The 21,449-nt window shown below is 45.5% G+C and overlaps 1 protein-coding gene and 1 long non-coding RNA gene across 7 annotated transcripts; one reads left to right on the forward strand and one right to left on the reverse strand.

The window, feature by feature from the left end:
- Nucleotides 1-30: 30 nt before the first annotated feature.
- LOC127344059 (uncharacterized) lies at nt 31-6,844 on the forward strand. Of its 6 annotated transcripts, none has more exons than XR_007877712.2 (12): nt 31-849; nt 1,670-2,245; nt 2,335-2,486; nt 3,855-3,952; nt 4,027-4,163; nt 4,644-4,805; nt 5,005-5,144; nt 5,307-5,442; nt 5,547-5,621; nt 5,711-5,759; nt 5,834-6,199; nt 6,596-6,844. It is a non-coding gene; the product is annotated as an uncharacterized lncRNA (long non-coding RNA). The 6 variants fall into 6 exon arrangements; XR_007877714.2 differs by having other exon boundaries at nt 1,703-2,245; XR_007877711.2 differs by having other exon boundaries at nt 31-2,245; nt 2,335-2,509.
- On the reverse strand, nt 4,423-8,379 carry LOC127344058 (receptor-like serine/threonine-protein kinase SD1-8). The gene is given in 5 exon segments (XM_071828471.1): nt 4,423-4,845; nt 4,946-5,096; nt 5,185-5,422; nt 5,528-6,172; nt 6,940-8,379. Coding segments are annotated over 5 exon segments (2,706 nt in total). The 5' UTR covers nt 8,315-8,379; the 3' UTR covers nt 4,423-4,548.
- Nucleotides 8,380-21,449: the final 13,070 nt, after the last annotated feature.

Here is a 21,449-nt window from a genome sequence, read left to right on the forward strand (position 1 = left end):
CTGCTCCGTGTCCTTTCTGCTCGGGTTTGTCTAATCTCGCATCTGGGGCGCTAAAAGCGCGGTCCCTCCACCCCTGGTTGCAGCCACGTATTGCCTTTTCCCGTTGCCTCCCGCCGCCGCCGTGTTCTGCGCCAACCCCGGCCACTTGGCACACCGGAGAAGCCCAACTCGCACCCGCGCGCCGCGCTACAACGGCTGGGCTGCGCTCCAGTTACCCCGTCGTCGCGGCCGCGCGTCCGGCTCCGCTGCAGCGATTTGCGACACGCACTCCTCCTATGGTGGGATTCCAGCGCCAATCTTTGGCACCGCCGGCCGTGCTCACAAGACCGAGCCCCCACCTCATCGCTGCCCAACACATGAGCCTCCTGCGCTTCCCTGTCCGCCGCCGCTGCGCGCGGGCCCGCCTCCGATTGGGTCGCCACCACCGCCGCCGCGCGAGCCGGCCTTCGACGGGATGGGTGCGCGCTCGACGCTGTAGAATCGAAGCCGCGCCCTCAATGACTGGGAAAAGCTGGAGAATCGAGGCCGCCCTCAACGCCGGGGACTCGCCGGGAAGTCAAGGCGGCAGTCATCGTCGATCAACCCAACTGTTTTTCCTTGTGCCGCCAGTCCTGCCAGGTTCCACGGATGTGTTGCCCGCACATAATAAGAGAATAAGAGATCCACACGCTCCTCAACCGTCAGGCTACCACCGTCCCTGACTACATCGGCGATGGTTCTGCGGCAGGGACATGAAAGAAAGATGATAGGGGTGGAGACGGGGAGTTCTATGTTCCTTTCTGCTGACAGCTTAGCCTGGTTTCCGGATCAGATATGAATTTTTTAGATTTCCCTTTCAGAGAATTCAGAGTAAGTTCTACACCAGCAGCTACTGAGGAATTAATGCTTTGTACCCTTATTTGCAGGTGTATTTTCGGTTGTTCATCATGCAGTAAGATAAGGCTCATATTTTTAATTATCAGCTGTTGGCATGAATTGATCTATGCATTTTGCACAGGCAAACATGATAATTTTAACTTGCTAATCAAGCTGGTGCACCTTGATTCAGTTTGAGGATAAATTATGAGGCAATTGGCTGATTAAATGCACATGTTCTTTTCCATGTTCAGATGTAGCTGCGGAAATTTTCTGTAACAGCTACTTTTTCGCAGTTGGGTCGTGCATCGAGACTTGTTAGCTGCAGCAATTGACAAACTATTTTTGGTTCGATCCTTCTCATGTTTTTATGGACATAGATTGTACTTTGTTTAGACGGAACAATGATTTCGAAATAGAGAAGTCAGGCTATCAATTATAGTCATGTATCTAAATCAGTAGCATCATTCCTAGGTTTGAACCCCTCTCAGTGTTATATCCAGTTTTCATGGCTCTACCCTAATGTGAGCAATACAAATAAAGAAGGCATCACAATTCTTTTCTTGCATAAAGTATTTCTTTTTTTTTGAAATAAATTATTTCTTGCATAAAGTATCAAAGTTATGTTACATATAGTTACATGTCTTACAGAACCTACATATAACATGGTATTTTCGGCTGTCCATAAGATGGGTAAAGAGAATTGAGGGCAGTTTATGGTAATCCATAAACAATGTGTCGCCCCCTGTAAATTACATGCTAAATAGTTTCTGTTTTGTTCATAGTCCCCTTAATTAGTTTTGTTTCCCTGCAGGTTTTTTTAACTGTGCATGGTCATTGTTTGTAGGAATGTCTCTGTGGCAGCTTGCAAGTGGATGGCTCACCAGGAACATGGTAGTTCAATCCCAGATTAATCAGAAAGAAAAAAGAATGGGAAAAGTGTGAGAGTGCAGGTGCGCTCTGCGCACCCTCACACTTTTTCACTTTTTCATTTTTATATCTCTTAAAATATTACATATTTGGATTTGATTTTTTTGCAAGTCACTAAAAAATAACAAATAGAATGGGAAAAAAATAGTTCTGAAATTTTTTGTGCAATTTCAAATAATTTAAAATTCAAAAAAATTCTTGAAATATATATATACATAATAAAATAAAAAAATCCAAAATATTTTTCCCACGTTCCAATTGTTATGTTTAAGTGATCTGCAAATTTTTTTTCAAACAATGTGGGGTGTGAGAGATACAAAAATAAAAAATTATTTGAGAGGGGAACAAAAAGAATTTGCACGAATCTTGATGCAGTATACACAGTATGGATACGAGTGCTCACCAAGCACCTGCTCCAAAAGTCCACTCTCAGAAAGAATGGATGTTGCAGGTCTAGCAGGTTAGTATGCACATCCTTATTTGGTAGTTCAGTCCCAAGAAGCACGAAGAAAATAGCTCACCTTATTTCTTCTACTGATGGTACGTCAGTTTGCAACGCTGGAGGTACACACTGTTGGCGTTCTGCTCTGGCCGGGCGTGCGTTTGATGTACTTGATGTTTTGCTGTTCTCAAGTTTGCATCAAGTTGACCTGGTTTCTGGTGGCCTGTTCCGCTCCACTCCCCCCTCCAGCTCGTATCAGGTGATGTTCTAATATTCCATCAGGTAATTTGTGTTTTATTTCTAGCATCTAAGCAATTGAAAATAGTCACCTACTCATTCGTGAAGAAAGCTATCATATCTCCGACATGCATATGATCCTTTGATGTATCGGAAAACTACAGTTTTATATCTTTTCCGAGTTACATAATATTATCAAGAATATATCTTTGTTTGCATATGGTTATTCTTCCTGTATGGCTGAAGTATCTTGAAAACAAAAAACAGCACCTGCATGTCTATAAGAAACTAGAACCTCGCAAGTTGCAACCATTTTGTTTAATAGAAACTTCTTTTAAACTGTGCTCCCATCTTAAGAATGGTTGTCTGGTAATTTAACTATAGTAAAGAAATAATGTGCTCTGGCTCCCCAAAAGGAAGACTTCCTATATAGTTGAACACTTTGGAATAAACATACTGTGTACATCACAAAATTCATTTTAGTAGTCAGTAAAAAAATGTTGAATCACATTGCACACCTTCAAGAGTTTGGCATCTTCTTCTGCAAACAACACTTTATGGGCTTCAGGACATACTTAGTAATAATGTTAAACAATAAATTTATAACCTATGGTTGGAAGAGCACATCAGTTTATAGTTTGAACACGTAAGATGTAAAATACCAACATAATATAACATAGTGCAGCATCGGATGGACATGATTAGCTAGAGTTATTACTCAGGATTAGCTAGAGTTATTACTCATGGTAGGGATTTTAGGTTAAGGGCCTAGCGTACTGAAACATTTACACCAAATTTTGGTTCTAAACCAATGTATTCTTCTACCTCATGCAAAACAACAGTTATGTTGAACAGATACAGTACCAGAATTACAAGATCTACTCTGAATTACAAGGTCTGCCACAAGCATAGTATTACTTTTGTGTTGCTCTGAATCAAAAGGTCTTCTTACAAATTAGCTATTTTTCCTTAATGCTTGAGGTAGTTTAGAGCCAATTAAGGTTTTCCAAATTACATTGTTGCGATGTTGAACACAGAAAAGCTTTAAGCATAGTGTTGTTCGCTTGACCGAAACAAAAGTTGCTTATATGAGCCATGTTCCTGTTCCTGTTGACACTCCATGTTTTTTGCTCATATTTTCCATCTTATAAACATAGGAAACATGCTAGATTGAATGACATTTCCTGTAACATATGTTCATAAATGATTAGAATTGAATTTGCATTAGTTGAAACGTGCGTGCACGTGCAATCTTACTAGTCCAGTAAAGATTGCATCTTCTGAATCGATTGGTCAGTTTTGGCCGGGGAACAAAGGCAATGATAATTTGTGCTAGCATTCGATTATTGATTCCATGACATGCTGTACTCATGTGATTCTGGATAAACAGTTGTGGCCAGGGAACAAACATCGTGGTGATCTGGCGTGGGATCCTGAAGATATCGAAGAACTGTCTGAACCGTGCAAACTACATCAAGTATTGATCAGGTTTGGCCGGGAAACAAAAGCAAATGATGATTTGTAGTTCCAGTTATTGCTATTATGATATGTTGGATAAACAGACGTGGTCAGACTCTGGTGTGGTATCCTGAATCTATCGAAGAACTGTCTGAACTGTGCCAGCTACACCGTCCGCAATCTTGGCACCTTGAGTATTGATAATATGAAGATAAATCAGACAGATGTTGCACCATTGCAGGTAAACTGTTGTTTCAAATCTGATGACCAAGAAGTGGAGTGGTGTGGATTCTTTAATATTTGTACTAGTTGATTCTGAAACTGAAACTTGGTAAATAATTAACCAAACGATGTGCTTGGCTTTTGTTAGACTTAGAAGTTTGAACTAGATTACTGTGATTGATGCTGTGGCTGCCAATACTCTGAAGCGAACAAAAACACCGTATGTACCTAGCACAACTTCACTTAGAACACGCATGTTTAATTTAGTAGCTTTTGGATGTAATACTTACCAATTTTGCTTCATGAATGTTGCAAGTAAACTTTACACGAGTTCGTGACAAGCGTTTGCAATAAAGTTTCGCTGTACAACTATTCCAAGAAATTGACAATAATTCTACTGCAAACTACCTAGCATCTACTGCAGTTCCCGTAAAATTGGTTGCAGTATGAGTTTGCGAATAATCCGTGTCTGACGTGCTCTTCCCAATGTTTACCCCAGGTTCATTTGGCTCTACCAATGTTGCGTTCTCACTGCTCAGCATCGTGACAACTGAAGACATCAGTGGCCTGTTCCGAGGATGCACTTCAACACACAGGAGAGCAACCTGTATGCATCTGAGCGCTACGCTGTGGTCAATGGTGTCTCCCATTGCTTCATCCAGTAAATCCACACCCTGGCCTTCTTTCCACAACTTCCATGCCTAAAGATGATCAACATGTTTGTATATAACTATATATAAGTATCAGAAATAATCAAAGGAAGATCAATTACTTTTGACAATTAAACATGCTGCTACTTACATAGCCGAGGAGGTTCAGATCAAGCTCTTCATCGTAAAAGCCTCGATTCTTCTTTCCAGTGATGATCTCCAGCGTCAGGACACCGAAGCTGTAGATATCAGATTTCATAGAGAACACGCCATCCATTGCATATTCCGGAGACATGTAGCCGCTGAAGACCACGATCTCACTAGTTAGCATGAAAGCTCATCTTCAAAAGGTATTATGTATGTACATATCGATCAAGAGATAATACTCACTATGTCCCAATGACCTTCGCGGTATATGCAGTTGTCTGATCACCTCCGAACATTCTTGCGATGCCAAAATCTGAGATTTTGGGGATCATATTTCTGTCTAATAACACATTGCTTGCCTTCAGATCCCTATGGATGATCCTCACCCTTGAATCCTCATGGAGATATAGCAGACCCCGTGCAATCCCCAGAATGATCTCAAAACGGTTCTTCCATTCTAGTAACTTGCGCTTTCCTTCATCTGCATAACATTTCACCAAGGTAAACACATTGTACATGCAATGCCAGCAGGAATAGTAAGAACTTAGATGTTGCTTCTCTGAAATAAATAAATAAATGAACTGACCAAATATGAATGTGTCTAGGCTGTTGTTGTGCATGAACTCGTACACTAACATTCTCTCGTGGTCGTCGATGCAGCAGCCTAGCAGCCTCACCAGGTTCCTATGTTGAAGCTTTGCTATCAGTTTTACCTCGTTCTTGAATTCCACAACCCCCTGTACTGATTTCTTGGATAACCTTTTTACAGCTACTTCTTGCCCATCTTCAAGTTTTGCCTGTTGATCACCAGTTTGCAGGTCCGTTAAAATCTACATCAATCAAAAAAAAGTTGTTATACTGTTACTTGACTTGTATCATACCATATAAACAGGGCCAAATCCACCTTGTCCTATTTTGCGGTCTGCAGAGAAGTTGTCCGTTGCAGCTAGAATCACTTCTAGATCAAACAACGGAAGCTCAAGATCTTTTTCGCTGCTCATCCTGCTCTCATTCATCAGGCGATCCTGTGCTGTTCTCAGTGCTGAATGTTTCCTGGCCCCAGGAGGCACGTCTGGCTCGGCCCTAATACTCGGTGCCATTTCGTCCTGACGCTTCGTGCTCGCCTTGTTCCTCCAGAAAAAGTAGTAGACAACCGCCCCCAGAAGAAGCAAACCGGAAAGAGCGGTGCTGACGCCGATCACCAATCTCCTGTTTGGATGCTGACGGTTAGCTGAAATCAAGCAGCGGTGAACCTGAGGTGAGCCAATCTAACACTGCACCATTAAGCATGTTTCTGTAGTTATAAAACTGCGTGGATTTTAACATTATAATGCAAGCATATCCAGCCTTTTCTTAATTAATGTTTGTCACTCCAAAGTTTCTTCGTGCTGCACTTTGACCGTTGAGCAATGTTGTGGACGGATTTAACTTGCACCTAATCCAGTGAATGTGAATAATTGATACAGACATACAATGCTATCAGTAGAAATTCAATGGTTATTGCAATTTAACTCAAGGACTGACGGATGGCTACTGTGACCCATGCAAACTTGCTTATACTGATGAATTGTATGTGGCTAATGAAATAGGCAAATATCATCTTGGATAATTTCTTCTCTTGCTATTAATTGACGAAGGACAATATTTTTGCTAGGTGTTCAAAAGCGGGTTCCGATGTACCAGGTTCTAAAAATGTGGAGTACTAGAAAAAAATGGTTATTGCAATTTTACTCAAGGACTGACTGATGGCTACTGTGACCCATGCAAACTTGCTTGTACTGATGACTTGTATGGACCTAATGAAATCGCAAATGTTGTGAAAAAATCTCAAATATCATCTTTGACAGTTTCTCCTGTTGCTATTAATTGAACGAGTTTTCCTCAAGTTTTATCCTTTACAAAATAGAGTAGATACAATAGTTTAGCTGTGATATAATGGTCTACGTGCACTCAACTACGACATCAGAAAACTGCAGAGTAACCAGTCAAAGTACAAACCTGCTTTGGCAGCGGCGCTCAAGGCATCCACCTCAGACTGCGCGAGACGGATGTACACGTCCTGGACGACCACCGTGTACTGCCTCATGTCAAGCAGATCGACGGCCCAGATGACGCACCCGCGGCTGACACCGCCGCTCACGTTGGCGGCGGAGTACGCCGTGCAGCTGCAGCTGCCCAGGCACAGCTGCCTGCAATCGTCAAGAGTCGTGTCGGCGTGCACCGTCGCGTTGGTGGCGTCCGGCAGCTTCATCTGGTTCACGGGCCAGAACCCGTCCCCGGCGCCGGGGCAGCTGCTGAGGTCGGTCTTCCTGACGCAGCCGAGGATCCGCTGCTGCTCGGACTTGGGCCTGAACCCCGGCAGGCAGCTGCACCTCGTGGCCTGTCCCATGTCGCAGTACCCGAACGCCCCGCACCGGTTGTAGCTGTCGCAGGGGTCGGCCGGGTAGTACCAGTAGGTGCTCCAGGCGCCGTCGCCCCACACCAGGCTCTGCAGCTGCCCCGACGTGCCGTCGACAACGAAACGGGAGAGCATCGTCGGGTCGGTCATGCTGTAGGCGTAGTAGGTCTCGTCGGGGTTGGACACCACCGTGAACGTGTAGCCCTCGGACTTGTCCTGCACGCCGGTGAGCGACGCGCCGTTCCACGGCCCGCTCGCGTAGATCTTCTCGGCGCCGCGGAAGAGAAAGAACTCTGGCATCCCGCCCATGACCAGCTTGAACGTGTAGGCCCCGGGTGCTGGGTCCGTCGGGCTTCTGTAGGACGTGATGTTCCTGGCGATGCCGGTCCTGAGGTCCACCCCGAGCCTCATGCCGGGCAGGTGCGTGTCCGTCGGGTAGTCGAAGCTCTGCCATGCAACGCTCTGGGGTGTGCCGCTGCCGTCGGAGCTGAGGGCGAAGTTGCCGTTGTCGAGGAGCCGGGCGGTGGCGTGGCTGGTCACGGCTTTGGTGGGCGCGTCGGAGGACCAGACGGTGGTGTTCTGGCCGTCGATGATGACGAGGCGGCCATCGGGCGAGAGCCTGAGCTCGCCGGGGGATCTGACGACCGGGTTCTGGCGGTTGGCGACCCACACGACGGTCTGTACTGGGATGCTCGCGTACCAAATGCCGATGTAGGTCTCACCGTCGGAGCTGCCAGGCGGAGTGAAGAAGCCGAGCCGGAAGACTCCACCGGCCGAGACGAGCGTCTGGTTGCCGGTGATGGTCGTGGTCTGGTCGATGGTGTCGGTGGCGTCGGAGCTGGTGAGGAAGGTGGTGGCGACGAGGAGGATGGAGAGCGCATGCGCCCTCATCCTCTCCCTGCGATTGGGCGCCCAAATACGAGGTATGTGATTCTGCCGATGGGCTAAACATCTCTGATCCCAGTCTGTGGACATTGCTGCCAGCGTGACTGGAAGCCACCTGCGTGCATGAGCGCGCGGTGGCTCTCGTGGGAGGAATGGCGATGTGAGTGGTAACCCACAACCATAACCTGCAAATCAGCCTGACAGCGTGAAACAGCAATGGGAGGAAGTATATTTTACAATATTTTTCACATGTTTATTAGTAGCAGAAATGGCGGGCAGGTCAACGGGGCTCCGGAACAGCTGGTTTTCGCGGGAGCTTGCGGTGCAAAGAGCCACTCTGGCGGAGTCCGACTCCATCAAACTTCAACTGATCAATCTGCAACGAACATGTTGGAGGCCCCGTTAGAAATCGACGAGATAGTGTGGTATCGGATCCGGATACTGCGGCAGCGCGGTGCACAACTGCACATGCAAGGGAATGTATCCAGTGCACGGCACATCCACATTTTTTTCTTTGCAAAATACAGTTTAGACGTAGATGCTCACATATACGCACATACACTTACCCCTATAAACACACGTACACACTCTACCTCTATGAGCACCTTTCAGACACTGCGTCCAAGAAACTTCCTCGACGAAGTCACCACAGGCGCCACGGCCTCGCTGTCGACGGAAACGTTGCCTCCCACCGAAAAATATTCTGACTTTAATGAGACACCAAAGTGTCAAATCTGAGATTTGAACTCTGGTGGGTTGGTGGTGCCACTGCCCTTCTAACCACCCAACCACATGTTGGTTCTCATCGACGATGAAAAAAAATCGAAACGTTCTCTCTCGTTGTCCGCCGAGGGGTAACGTGATCAGGCCTTGTTTACTAGTAGAGTTTTAGTGTTGATTAGTAGGAATTATCCACACCAAACTTCAAAACCCCCACTTATTGCTAATAACGTGTTTGGTACTAGAGTATTAAGTAAGTTTAATCCTCATTTATTCCCACTTTTTCTCAAATGTTAATGTATTTTCTTAACTTTCAATACTCTACCCCTACCTAGTGGACCGGGATGGGGTTTTGGGGGATTGGGTGAAGGTAGGGATTTCACGCAATACTCTAGAAAATTAATCCCAATCCCCACAAAAACTCCAACGTCAAACAAGGCCTAGTTGGCCTCGTGTTCATAGGTTCAACGAGTGTATTGCTAATTTGGCACATAGAGAGATCCATAGGGGCGGTGCTCGATATACTTGGACCAACCGTTAGCTGAACATGGTTAATTTGGTGTGTTCTTGTCCAGATGTTTGTATCCGAAGTGTGGTAAACTTTGTTCCCTTTGTGTTCCTTGTTGGTGGATTCGATCATTGGTCGGACCGCTCTCTGTTGGTTCTGAGCTATGGGGAGGAGCTCAAGAAAAGGAGTGCCCATTTCTTCTTTGAGAAGTGATGGCTAGAGAAATCAGAATTTGGGAATCTAGTGTATTCTAAGTGGGGGAGCTTGAGGGTTGCAGGGGCAACTTTTTGGATCCTATTGATTCCTGGCAACATATTACGGCCGACTTGCGTCAGTTTCACAAGGGCTGTGAGGCCAATCTGGGTAGAGTTGAGCGTAACCTTAAGGATGTGATCATGTCTCAAATCTAGCAGCTTGACCGTTGTGCGGATTCCATGAGTTTAGATGACGAGAGTTGGGTGCTCCGTTACCACATGGCGGATCGAATCTCCCACCTAGCTCCGGTCAAGGATGAGTACTGGCGTCAGCAGAGGTGCAAAAACTGGCTCCTACTATGGGGGACGCCAACACGGCGTACTTCCACGCCATTGCGAATGGTCGCCGGTGTATATCCTAGACATTTTTATGGCTTTGCTCTCGCGGAGTGTATATCTCTAGGATCAACCTTTGGGATCTTGTCCTTAATTCCTAAAGTTCAGGGTGCAGACGAATGATTACAACAACTCTGTGTGTACCAACTCGTTGGGACACCAAGTGCAGAGTGTTGTAGCAAGAGTCTTTCCCCCACAAGGGTGACTCGATGGTTTATATCGAACTCTCAGGGAATTGGCTTAGAAGCTGACTTCTTCTTCTCCTCTTCTAGCGACCTACAAAGTAATTTTTTTGCCTTCTGTCCCTAACTTCACTGTGTGGTTGTCAAGCACAAGGTTCCGTATTAGTAATAGGAAGTATAAGGATAACTTAAAATAAAATAAAGTAATCAAACTAAGCAAGCTAAATAAAACAATAAAATGATAATGGTTTTTGGGTTTTGTATGTGTAAGTGGATAATTGTAGTTTTGGTATTTTGGATTAATAAATTGCAGTAAATGTAAGTGTGGTAATTGTGTTGGAAAGGTGATCTGTTCATTTAAAATGGACCGGGGTTCATGGGTTCACTTGTCTAGTCTCTTTTTAAGTTGTAGTGGACACAAAGAATTAGTCGAAGACATAATATTAGTGGAACTTCAACATGTGTTTGATAAGAATTCATATGGGAATTACGTCTTAACATAGAGATGTTGCAACACATCTCTCTTATATTCCTCAAGAAAGAGAAAACTCCAAGCAATCTTGAATTAAGAATCAACATAGTATAGCCTTAAGTAATTTGACATAATGTTTGAATCTCAAATATGCTACATTCAACAAACAAGATAATCTAGTTGTCACATGATAATTATAACACATGGATTCACTTTATCCGTAGTGAGGCAGCAAAAGAAAAGTAAATACCATAGTAGATCTTGAATTTGTTGTCACTATTCAATCACTACCACCCGGATGAAGCCTGGTGATCAGGGGGATACGTGAGCATCCCTTCTCTGCTCGACACGTGTCTAACGAGTTAACACTATACACCCATCGATGTGGTCCAGCGCGTCGAGTGGAAGGGCGGAGAGACGCGGGGAAGGTGCACGGCGACGCGCTTGGCCGGGGAGACACTAGCGTGACCTCAGATGCGCGAGGTGGACGCCGGCGAGGTGGAGGTGGAGGCCGACGAGGTAGTGGACGTTAGTGAGTGGCCGTTAGTGGCCATTAGTGAGTAGCAGAATCCAACAGTGGTGGACCAAATCCGACAGTGATAACCAGGTGCTCACGTATCCCCTGATCACCAAATCCACTCTCCACTACCACCATGCTACTCCATCTAATAAACATTTCTCCCCACACATGCTCTTTCATACAAGTTTGATCGGAATAAGTACTTAAGATCAGGGTACATGATATACATCTATCAATACATCTTACACATAATAGGTTCCTATCTCATATCTCAATATCATAGAATAAAGTTTCACCGCATAGGAATTACATATGTGACCATAAGTTGGGCACCTCATATGATACTAGATCTATGAAGAACAAAAGAGAGATAAATCAAGCTACTAGCACAAACCCATAGTTCGGAGGTGGACTACTCCCTCTTCATCATGGTGATGATGGTGGATACATTGGAGAAGGTGGAGTTCCCTCCGGCGGCGGCTCCGGTGGAGTTTCCCCCCTCCAATTTTTGTTGGTTCTGGCTCTAGTTTGTTGTTTCGGTGTTTCTATGACACTCTCCTCGAGGAAGCCTCGGGAAGTCCTTTATATATGGGTTTTTAGGTCATACAGACTCCGTGGGCGAAAGAATCAAGCGATAAGAGAGGGGTCGATTAGGGTTCCGCTAAGGTTCGAATTTTAGTTGGTTCAAGCATGTATGAAACATGGATAAACATATAGGAATTTTTCTAAACATTTTGATATATTATTTGTATTTTTCTAATTTAAAATGAATTAGTTATGAATTTCCAATTTTTAATTAATTTTAAATCATTTTCTAAAATTTCCATAAATTATTAAAACTCTCACAGATATGGCCCACTTGTCGTAATTTTATTATTTTCTAAATATTTATAAAATTATCAAATATCTGACATGGGGTCCCAGCTGTCATAATATTTCTATTTACAAAAATTAATTAAAAGGAAAAAAGGAAAAAAACCAATATGGCGTCATGTTGACGTCTGCGCGGCCATGGCTCTTAGGTCGAGCTCAATCTCGATGCTCCCATGCGGTAGAGGATGCGCGCAGGGGGGAAACAAGGCAGCGCGACGCGGGTGACCATTTGGTGGTGGCGCCGCTGTCAAATGGTGGCCGGAGCTTGGCCATCGGCGAGGCCGAGCGGCGGCCGAGGCAGGTGCTCCGTCGCGGATACGCTATAGGGGAGAGGGGGAGAGGCGAGGGCAGCAGGAGGATCATAGGTTCACCCTCGATGCGATAGACGCGACGGCGCTGCCGGAGGAGGATCACCGGCGACAAATCGACAGGGCGGGAACCAACGGTACGGGTAAGGTTTTGGGTTTTCTAGGGCGCGGGAAAGCGCGGGGAAGGGGAAAAAGGGGGCTAGGGTTCCTGGGCGGCGGCGCGGGCTACTTATAGCCGCCGGGGGGGGCCGCGCGTGCGACAACAAGCAGCTTGGCTCCGCGGGGACGATAACGCTTTTGTGAAAAACCCCCTGGAAAGAAATCCTGGGCCGGTGTGGAGCTAGCTGGGCCGAGCTGGGCTTCGGCCAGGAAAAGAGAGAGAGAGCGAGAAGTGGGCTGAGCCAACGGGAGAGAGAGAGAAGAGCTCTCTATCTTTTTCCTTTTCTTGATTTTTATTTCTAATCCATTTCAAACTCAAATTTCAAATATGTTTGAATATTGTCTGAAACTCAAATATTCCAGAGATATTTCTAAGCACACATGGGCTTATTGAATAACAACAAAACCATGTTGCTTATTTTTTAAAATCTTGAGAGATTTTGAAGGAAATTAAAAATAGAGAATAATTTGCATAATTAGGGTTTGATGCAAATTTTGCTCAAATGCAAACTATATGCATGAAATGCACATGATCACTCCTTTATTTATTAAACAAGGTTGGGATGTTACAGCCACCCCCGCCATCGACGGTTCAATCAGAATCATGGTATCATCTGCATATTATAGGCATGTCACACCCCCATGTATGAGATGGGGCACAACTCCCTGGATGTGTCCAACCTCCCGAACTTTCGAGAGAACTGCGGCAAGAGAGTCCACCATAAAGTCAAACACGATAGGGGATAAAGGATCCCCTTGCCGCACTGCCCGTGCATTCCTGAAGTATCCACCCACCTCCCCATTTACATTTGCAGCCGTTTGCTCACGCAAACCAGCTGCATCAAACGATGCACCACCATGGGCGAGAAGCCTTTCCGCAGCAACACCTCCCGAAGGAAGTCCCAGCTAACCCGATCGTAAGCCTTCTCGAGTTCTAGCTTGAGGAGGAGAGCTCCCAGCTTCTTCACCCTCAGCTCATGAGCAATCCGGTGTCAGCCTATTCGCATATGCTTTGGACATTAACTTAAAGGTGACATTTATCAGCGCAAAAGGCCTAAACGGTCTAATACTATTCGCGCCCTTTACCTTTGGGATTAGAGAAATGATCCCAAAGTTGAGACGAGCGATGTCGACCCTCCCAAGAATGAAATCATTAAGAATTCGCAGAATCGGATCCTTCCCTAGAACTTCTTAAAGAATAGAACTGGCAGCCCATCCGGCCCTGGCGCCGAGTCCGGCTTCATATAAGCTAAAACAGCGTCAAGCTCCTCCGGGGTAAAAGTCAGCTCCAAATCTCTATTCTCTGCTTCCGAAATCCTCCTATCCAAGGGCCATATGTGATGTGGTCTAAGACCCCGTTTGTGGCCCGATCTCGCGAATTGACCCGAAATCGAAAGGGGAAAAGAGGGGAAACGAAGAACACGATGAACACGACGAACGCGAAGAACACGAGGACACACGCACGCACACCAACCCGATACAATCGATACTTACCCTCGTGGCTCGATGGACCATGCCGAATAGAATCACCCACGGAAGAGACCGCAGTAGAATTCCGAGGTGAGAGACCCGGTGTTGGAGACGGAGATCGGTGAGGGAGAGAGAGTGCACCACACTAGAATCTCACTCACAAATCCAATCAACAACAAGGGTGGCCTTGATTACAGAGGGATGATACCCTAGGGAGACATAGCTCAAAATCTATTCTAAGCCAAATCTTGTCTAACCCTAACAAATGGGGAGTACGGGGATACATATAGGTTCAGATTCGTCCAAGGGTAAAAGGGGAAAGGCTGAATAAGTTACAGCAGCTAGATGGCGAAGGAACGGTTTAGATCTGGGCTACTTCGCGCGCGGGCGGTACCTCGGGCGAAGGCTCCGGCCATGGTACCGGAAACATCATCAAAAAGGAAGCGAAGTGTACTGTGAGGCTGGGCGGCCGAGCGGTACCTCGGCCGGTACCATGGCCGGAGGTACCGGCCTGGCCTCCTCTTCCTGCGGGGCGACGTGGCTGCAGCTGGGCGTACCAGGACCGGCCGGTAGTACCGGCCAGGTGTGGCCGGTAGTACCGGGCCTGGCCCCATCCCGCCTGGGCGCCTCCTCCTGGGCATGGTACCGGCCAGGGAGGCCCTGGAGGCTCCGGCCTCCCCTTGGTGGAGGCTCCGGCCTCACCTTGGTGGAGGCTCCAGCCTCCACTCCCTCTTCTCCTCTTCTTCTTTCTTCTTTCCTTCTTCTCCTCTTCTCATGTTCTTCTTCCTTTCTTCTTCTTCTCTTCTTCTCCCTTAAGCATGATGGACTCCCCCTTGTGATCTCTTGTCGATGTTTGTACCTAACCACATGTAATACATTGGCATGAAGTAGTATACCATCCAAGGTATTGACGAGGTCGAGTATCGAGAGGAAGGAGTTCACCTTGTCATGTATCGCGTAGGTTCGGGTTGTTGGTCCACTTGGGGGATTCCGTGGCCATGGTGTAGCGTCTTCGTTAGGCGGGGCTGCACTTGACGGTCTTGAGGTGGAGGTGTCCGAAAGCCACCCCGCATCATCTCCCCCCCCCCCTTGGGGAAGAGTCGTCCTCGACTCTTGTTCCTCCTCAACGATGATGTAGGCCATGACGGTTCTCCCATGTAGTAATGGATGGACAAAGTCGCGGTCGAAGAAGAACTTGGGGAAAAACAACTTGCGAATGGAAAGCTTGTGGATGCCAATTTGGTGATCGGCGAACAATAGGCTCTCAATCAAATACGAAGCATCAAGTCGTTTCTCCAAGAGGCATTTGGCAAAAATGGGAACCAAAAGAGTGTCGATGTATCCAAAATGTGGTGGGGCAAAAATTTGTGCATGTAAGAGTTGTATGGTGTCAAAAATGTGTGGTGTAGCATTGTCCCAAACAAATGGAACAAACAAAAGGCAAGTATCGACGACAAAATTTGGGGCAAAATTGTTATGTGCAATGGCAAAGCGATGGAGACTTCGAGCTTGGGAGAGTATGGTTGGCGTGAGCCTAGTATGAGCCTCCTCAAGTGTGAAAGAATCCATTGCAAATGCCAAAGATGAAATGAAAAATCCAAAGAAGAGCAACTTTTTGTGTGACATGTGGCACAAGATGCATAAGGTGTCTCTCACATGTATGACATGGTCCTTGAGATTCTCGGAGTGTATGATGATATCATCAAGATATACAACAATCATTGTGCCAACAAGATGTGTCAAGATATGTTGCATAAGAGGCAAAAGAGGTGACGAGGGATAAGACCAAACCGGAAACTCGACAAGGCAAGTCGGAAACACACGATGGTGAAGGCTTGTGGGAACATACCCTTTGGTGTGATTCCCGCGGGTTAGGTCCTTGTTGGGGTAGCTCTCAATTGTGCGTTTCGTGAGCTCATGCTCTGTAGCGGTGGAAGTTGATGGTTGGGTACCTACACATGGAATGAGCAAAACAAAGAGCGTATGTGCATGGTAGAGGAACACATCATCCATCATGATGTTCCAAGACTTGTGCACATCACCATTAGTGTCAAGCAAGATAGTATGAAATGCATGGCGATAGTGCAAATGGCATGAAGGTGCATTCCTAGCATGTGGTAACTCATGATCATCAAAAATGGAGAAGGTTATGGGGGCCATCTCGTGGACAATGAAATAAGCATGTTTGCATACCAAGCATAAGAAAGGGGAATTGTTCACAATCTTGGATGCAAGGATCATGGAGTAGTGCAAACATTTTGGGCAAAGCATGCAGAAGCTAATGTCATCCTTGTCATTATCATTGCAAGCAATACATGGTAAAGAGCAATTGGTCGACATGTTGCAAGCAATGGTGGAGAAATTAAAGCTCTCATAGCATGTCATGGTCAAGGTATCACAAGCACTCAAATCCACATGATCAACAATGTTGTCAAGCAAAGTATCACATGGGAAGATGAAAGTAGCATGTGACGTAGCAAATGGATCATCAAGATCATGCATGCGCTCATGTGAGGCTGGGCGGCCGAGCGGTACCTCGGCCGGTACCATGGCCGGAGGTACCGGCCTGGCCTCCTCTTCCCGCGGGGCGACGTGGCTGCAGCTGGGCGTACCAGGACCGGCCGGTAGTACCGGCCAGGTGTGGCCGGTAGTACCGGGCCTGGCCCCATCCCGCCTGGGCGCCTCCTCCTGGGCATGGTACCGGCCAGGGAGGCCCTGGAGGCTCCGGCCTCCCCTTGGTGGAGGCTCCGGCCTCACCTTGGTGGAGGCTCCAGCCTCCACTCCCTCTTCTCCTCTTCTTCTTTCTTCTTTCCTTCTTCTCCTCTTCTCATGTTCTTCTTCCTTTCTTCTTCTTCTCTTCTTCTCCCTTAAGCATGATGGACTCCCCCTTGTGATCTCTTGTCGATGTTTGTACCTAACCACATGTAATACATTGGCATGAAGTAGTATACCATCCAAGGTATTGACGAGGTCGAGTATCGAGAGGAAGGAGTTCACCTTGTCATGTTTCGCGTAGGTTCGGGTTGTTGGTCCACTTGGGGGATTCCGTGGCCATGGTGTAGCGTCGTCGTTAGGCGGGGCTGCACTTGACGGTCTTGAGGTGGAGGTGTCCGAAAGCCACCCCGCATCAATATGTCTTGGGCTAGTGAGAACGCCCTCGTCTCCCCAGACGACCCCAACAGTTCGTGATAGAATTGATACACATGACCCCACCAGCTCCGGTTGCTCGGGTATCTCCCCGCTATCCGTCATCAACCTGGGAATCATACACTTCCTGTGCCTCCCATTGGCCATTGCATGGAAGAAGGCCGTGCACGAGTCCCCCAGTAGAGTCCACTTAATCCTGCTCCGTTGTCGCCAGTACTCCTCCTCCACGCAGTCCAGGTGGATTATCTGGTCTTCTAGATGGTATCTCAGGGTCCATCCCTCCTCATCCAGACCAAGCGAATCCGCCATTGTATCTAATTCTTGTGCCCTCCGCAAGAGGTCCTCCCTGGTAGCCCTCTTTTCTTTTCCCAAGTTTGCCCCCCGGCCCTTGAGGAATTGTCTAAGGCATCTCGACATGCATTGCCACATGTCAATGTTGCATCTGTGCGGCTGATACGTCTTCGACGTATCGATAATTTCTTATGTTCCATGCCACATTATTGATGATATCTACATGTTTTATGCACACTTTATGTCATATTCGTGCATTTTCTGGAACTAACCTATTAACAAGATGCCGAAGAGCCAGTTGCTGTTTTCTGCTGTTTTTGGTTTCAGAAATCCTAGTAACGAAATATTCTCGGAATTGGACGAAATCAACGCCCAGGGTCCTATTTTGCCACGAAGCTTCCAGAAGACCGAAGGAGAGTCGAAGTGGGGCCACGAGGTGGCCAGACACCAGGGCGGCGTGGCCCAGGCCCTGGCCGCGCCGGCCTGTCGTCTGGACCCCTCGTGCCGCCTCTTTACCTGCCCTTCCGCCTACAAATAGCCTCCGTCGCGAAACCCCCAGTACCGAGAGCCACGATACGGAAAACCTTACTGAGACGCCGCCGCCGCCAATCCCATCTCGGGGGATTCTGGAGATCTCCTCCGGCACCCTGCCGGAGAGGGGATTCATCTCCCGGAGGACTCTTCACCGCCATGGTCGCCTCCGGAGTGATGAGTGAGTAGTTCACCCCTGGACTATGGGTCCATAGCAGTAGCTAGATGGTTGTCTTCTCCTCATTGTGCTTCATTGTTGGATCTTGTGAGCTGCCTAACATGATCAAGATCATCTATCTGTAATACTATATGTTGTGTTTGTCGCGATCCGATGGATAGAGAATACTATGTCATGTTAATTATCAAGTTATTACCTATGTGTTGTTTATGATCTTGCATGCTCTCCGTTATTAGTAGAGGCTCTGGCCAAGTTTTTGCTCTTAACTCCAAGAGGGAGTATTTATGCTCGATAGTGGGTTCATGCCTCCATTGAATCTGGGACAGTGACAGAAAGTTCTAAGGTTGTGGATGTGCTGTTGCCTCTAGGGATAAAACATTGATGCTATGTCTAAGGATGTAGTTATTGATTACATTACGCACCATACTTAATGCAATTGTCTGTTGTTTTGCAACTTAATACTGGAAGGGGTTCGGATGATAACCTGAAGGTGGACTTTTTAGGCATAGATGCATGCTGGATAGCGGTCTATGTACTTTGTCGTAATGCCCAATTAAATCTCACTATATTTATCATGTCATGTATGTGAATTGTTATGCCCTCTCTATTTGTCAATTGCCCGACTGTAATTTGTTCACCCAACATGCTTTTATCTTATGGGAGAGACACCTCTAGTGAACTGTGGACCCCGATCCTATTCTTTACATCACATACAATCTACTGCAATTGTTCTTTACTGTTTTCTGCAAACAATCATCTTCCACACAATACGGTTAATCCTTTGTTACAGCAAGCCGGTGAGATTGACAACCTCACTGTTTCGTTGGGGCAAAGTACTTTGGTTGTGTTGTGCAGGTTCCACGTTGGCGCCGGAATCCCTGGTGTTGCGCCGCATTACATCCCGCCGCCATCAACCTTCAACATGCTTCCTGGCTCCTCCTGGTTCGATAAACCTTGGTTTATTTCTGAGGGAAAACTTGCTACTGTCTGCATCACACCTTCCTCTTGGGGTTCCCAACGGACGTGTGTTAATTGCACGCATCAAGCTCTTTTTCTGACGCCGTTGCCGGGGAGATCAAGACACGCTGCAAGGGGAGTCTCCACTTCCCAATCTCTTTACTTTGTTTTTGTCTTGCTTTATTTTATTTACTACTTTGTTTGCTGCATTATATCAAAACACAAAAAAATTAGTTGCTAGCTTTACTTTATTCTTGTCTTGCACTCTATATCAAAAACACAAAAAAATTAGTTACTTGCATTTACTTTATCTAGTTTGCTTTATTTACTACTGCTAAAATGGCCACCCCTGAAAATACTAAGTTGTGTGACTTCACAACCACAAATAATAATGATTTCTTATGCACATCTATTGCTCCACCTGCTACTACAGCAGAATTCTTTGAAATTAAACCTGCTTTACTGAATCTTGTTATGCGAGAGCAATTTTCTGGTGTTAGTTCTGATGATGCTGCTGCCCATCTTAATAATTTTGTTGAACTATGTGAAATGCAAAAGTATAAGGATGTAGATGGTGATATTATTAAATTGAAATTGTTTCCTTTCTCATTAAGAGGAAGAGCTAAAGATTGGTTGCTATCTCTGCCTAAGAATAGTATTGATTCCTGGACTAAATGCAAGGATGCTTTTATTGGTAGATATTATCCCCCTGCTAAAATTATATCTTTGAGAAGTAGCATAATGAATTTTAAACAATTGGATAATGAACATGTTGCTCAAGCTTGGGAAAGAATGAAATCTTTGGTTAAAAATTGCCCAACATATGGACTGACTACTTGGATGATCATCCAAACCTTCTATGCAGGACTAAATTTTTCTTCGCGGAATTTATTGGATTCAGCTGCTGGAGGTACATTTATGTCCATCACTCTTGGTGAAGCAACAAAGCTCCTTGATAATATGATGATTAATTACTCTGAATGGCACACTGAAAGGGCTCCACAAGGTAAGAAGGTAAATTCTGTCGAAGAAACCTCCTCCTTGAATGATAAGATTGATGCTATTATGTCTATGCTTGTGAATGATAGGACTAATGTTGATCCTAATAATGTTCCGTTAGCTTCATTGTTTGCCCAAGAAGAACATGTTGATGTGAACTTCATTAAAAATAATAATTTCAACAACAATGCTTATCGGAACAATTCTAGTAATAACTATAGGCCATATCCTTATAATAATGGTAATGGTTATGCTAATTCTTATGGGAATTCTTACAATAATAATAGGAACACACCCCCTGGACTTGAAGCTATGCTTAAAGAATTTATTAGTACACAAACTGCCTTTAACAAATCTGTTGAGGAAAAATTCAATAAAATTGATATTCTCGCTTCTAAGGTTGATAGTCTTGCCTCGGATGTTGATCTTTTGAAATCGAAAGTTATGCCTAATAGGGATATTGAAAATAAAATTGTTACTACAGCAAATGCCATCCAAGTTAGAATTAATGAGAATATAAGATTAATGGCTGAATTGCGTGCTAGGTGGGATAGAGAAGAAAATGAAAAACTAGCTAAAGAGAAAAATGTAGCTAAAGTTCGGACTATTACCACCACAAGTAATGTTGATTCCTCACATGTTGCTGCACCTCCTACTATCAATGGTAAAATAATTGGTGTTGGTAATGTTTCTACTCCTAGTGCAAAGCGCGCAAAATTACCTGAAATTGCTAAAACTGCTGAAACTGCCTGTGATAAAATTGCTGAATTTTTTTCCAACCTTGGGGATGATGATCCCATTGCTGTAGCTCATAATGATTTAGATTTTGATGATTGCCACATCTCTGAAGTTATAAAGTTCTTACAAAAACTTGCTAAGAGTCCCAATGCTAGCGCTGTAAACTTGGCTTTCACAAAACATATTACAAATGCTCTCATAAAAGCTAGAGAAGAGAAACTAAAACTTGAAACTTCTATTCCTAGAAAGCTAGATGATGGTTGGGAGCCCATCATTAAAATGAGGGTCAATGATTTTGATTGTAATGCTTTATGTGATCTTGGTGCAAGTATTTCTGTTATGCCTAAGAAAGTCTATGATATGCTTGACTTGCCACCATTGAAAAATTGTTATTTCGATGTTAATCTCGCTGATAATGCTAAAAAGAAACCTTTGGGGAGAGTTGATAATGTTCATATTATGGTTAACAATAACCTTGTCTCCGTTGATTTTGTTGTCTTGGATATTGAATGCAATGCATCTTGCCCCATTATATTGGGAAGACCTTTTCTTCGAACCGTTGGTGCTACTATTGATATGAAG

The sequence above is a fragment of the Lolium perenne genome, chromosome 3, assembly GCF_019359855.2.
Source record: "Lolium perenne isolate Kyuss_39 chromosome 3, Kyuss_2.0, whole genome shotgun sequence".
Lineage (NCBI taxonomy): Eukaryota > Viridiplantae > Streptophyta > Magnoliopsida > Poales > Poaceae > Lolium > Lolium perenne.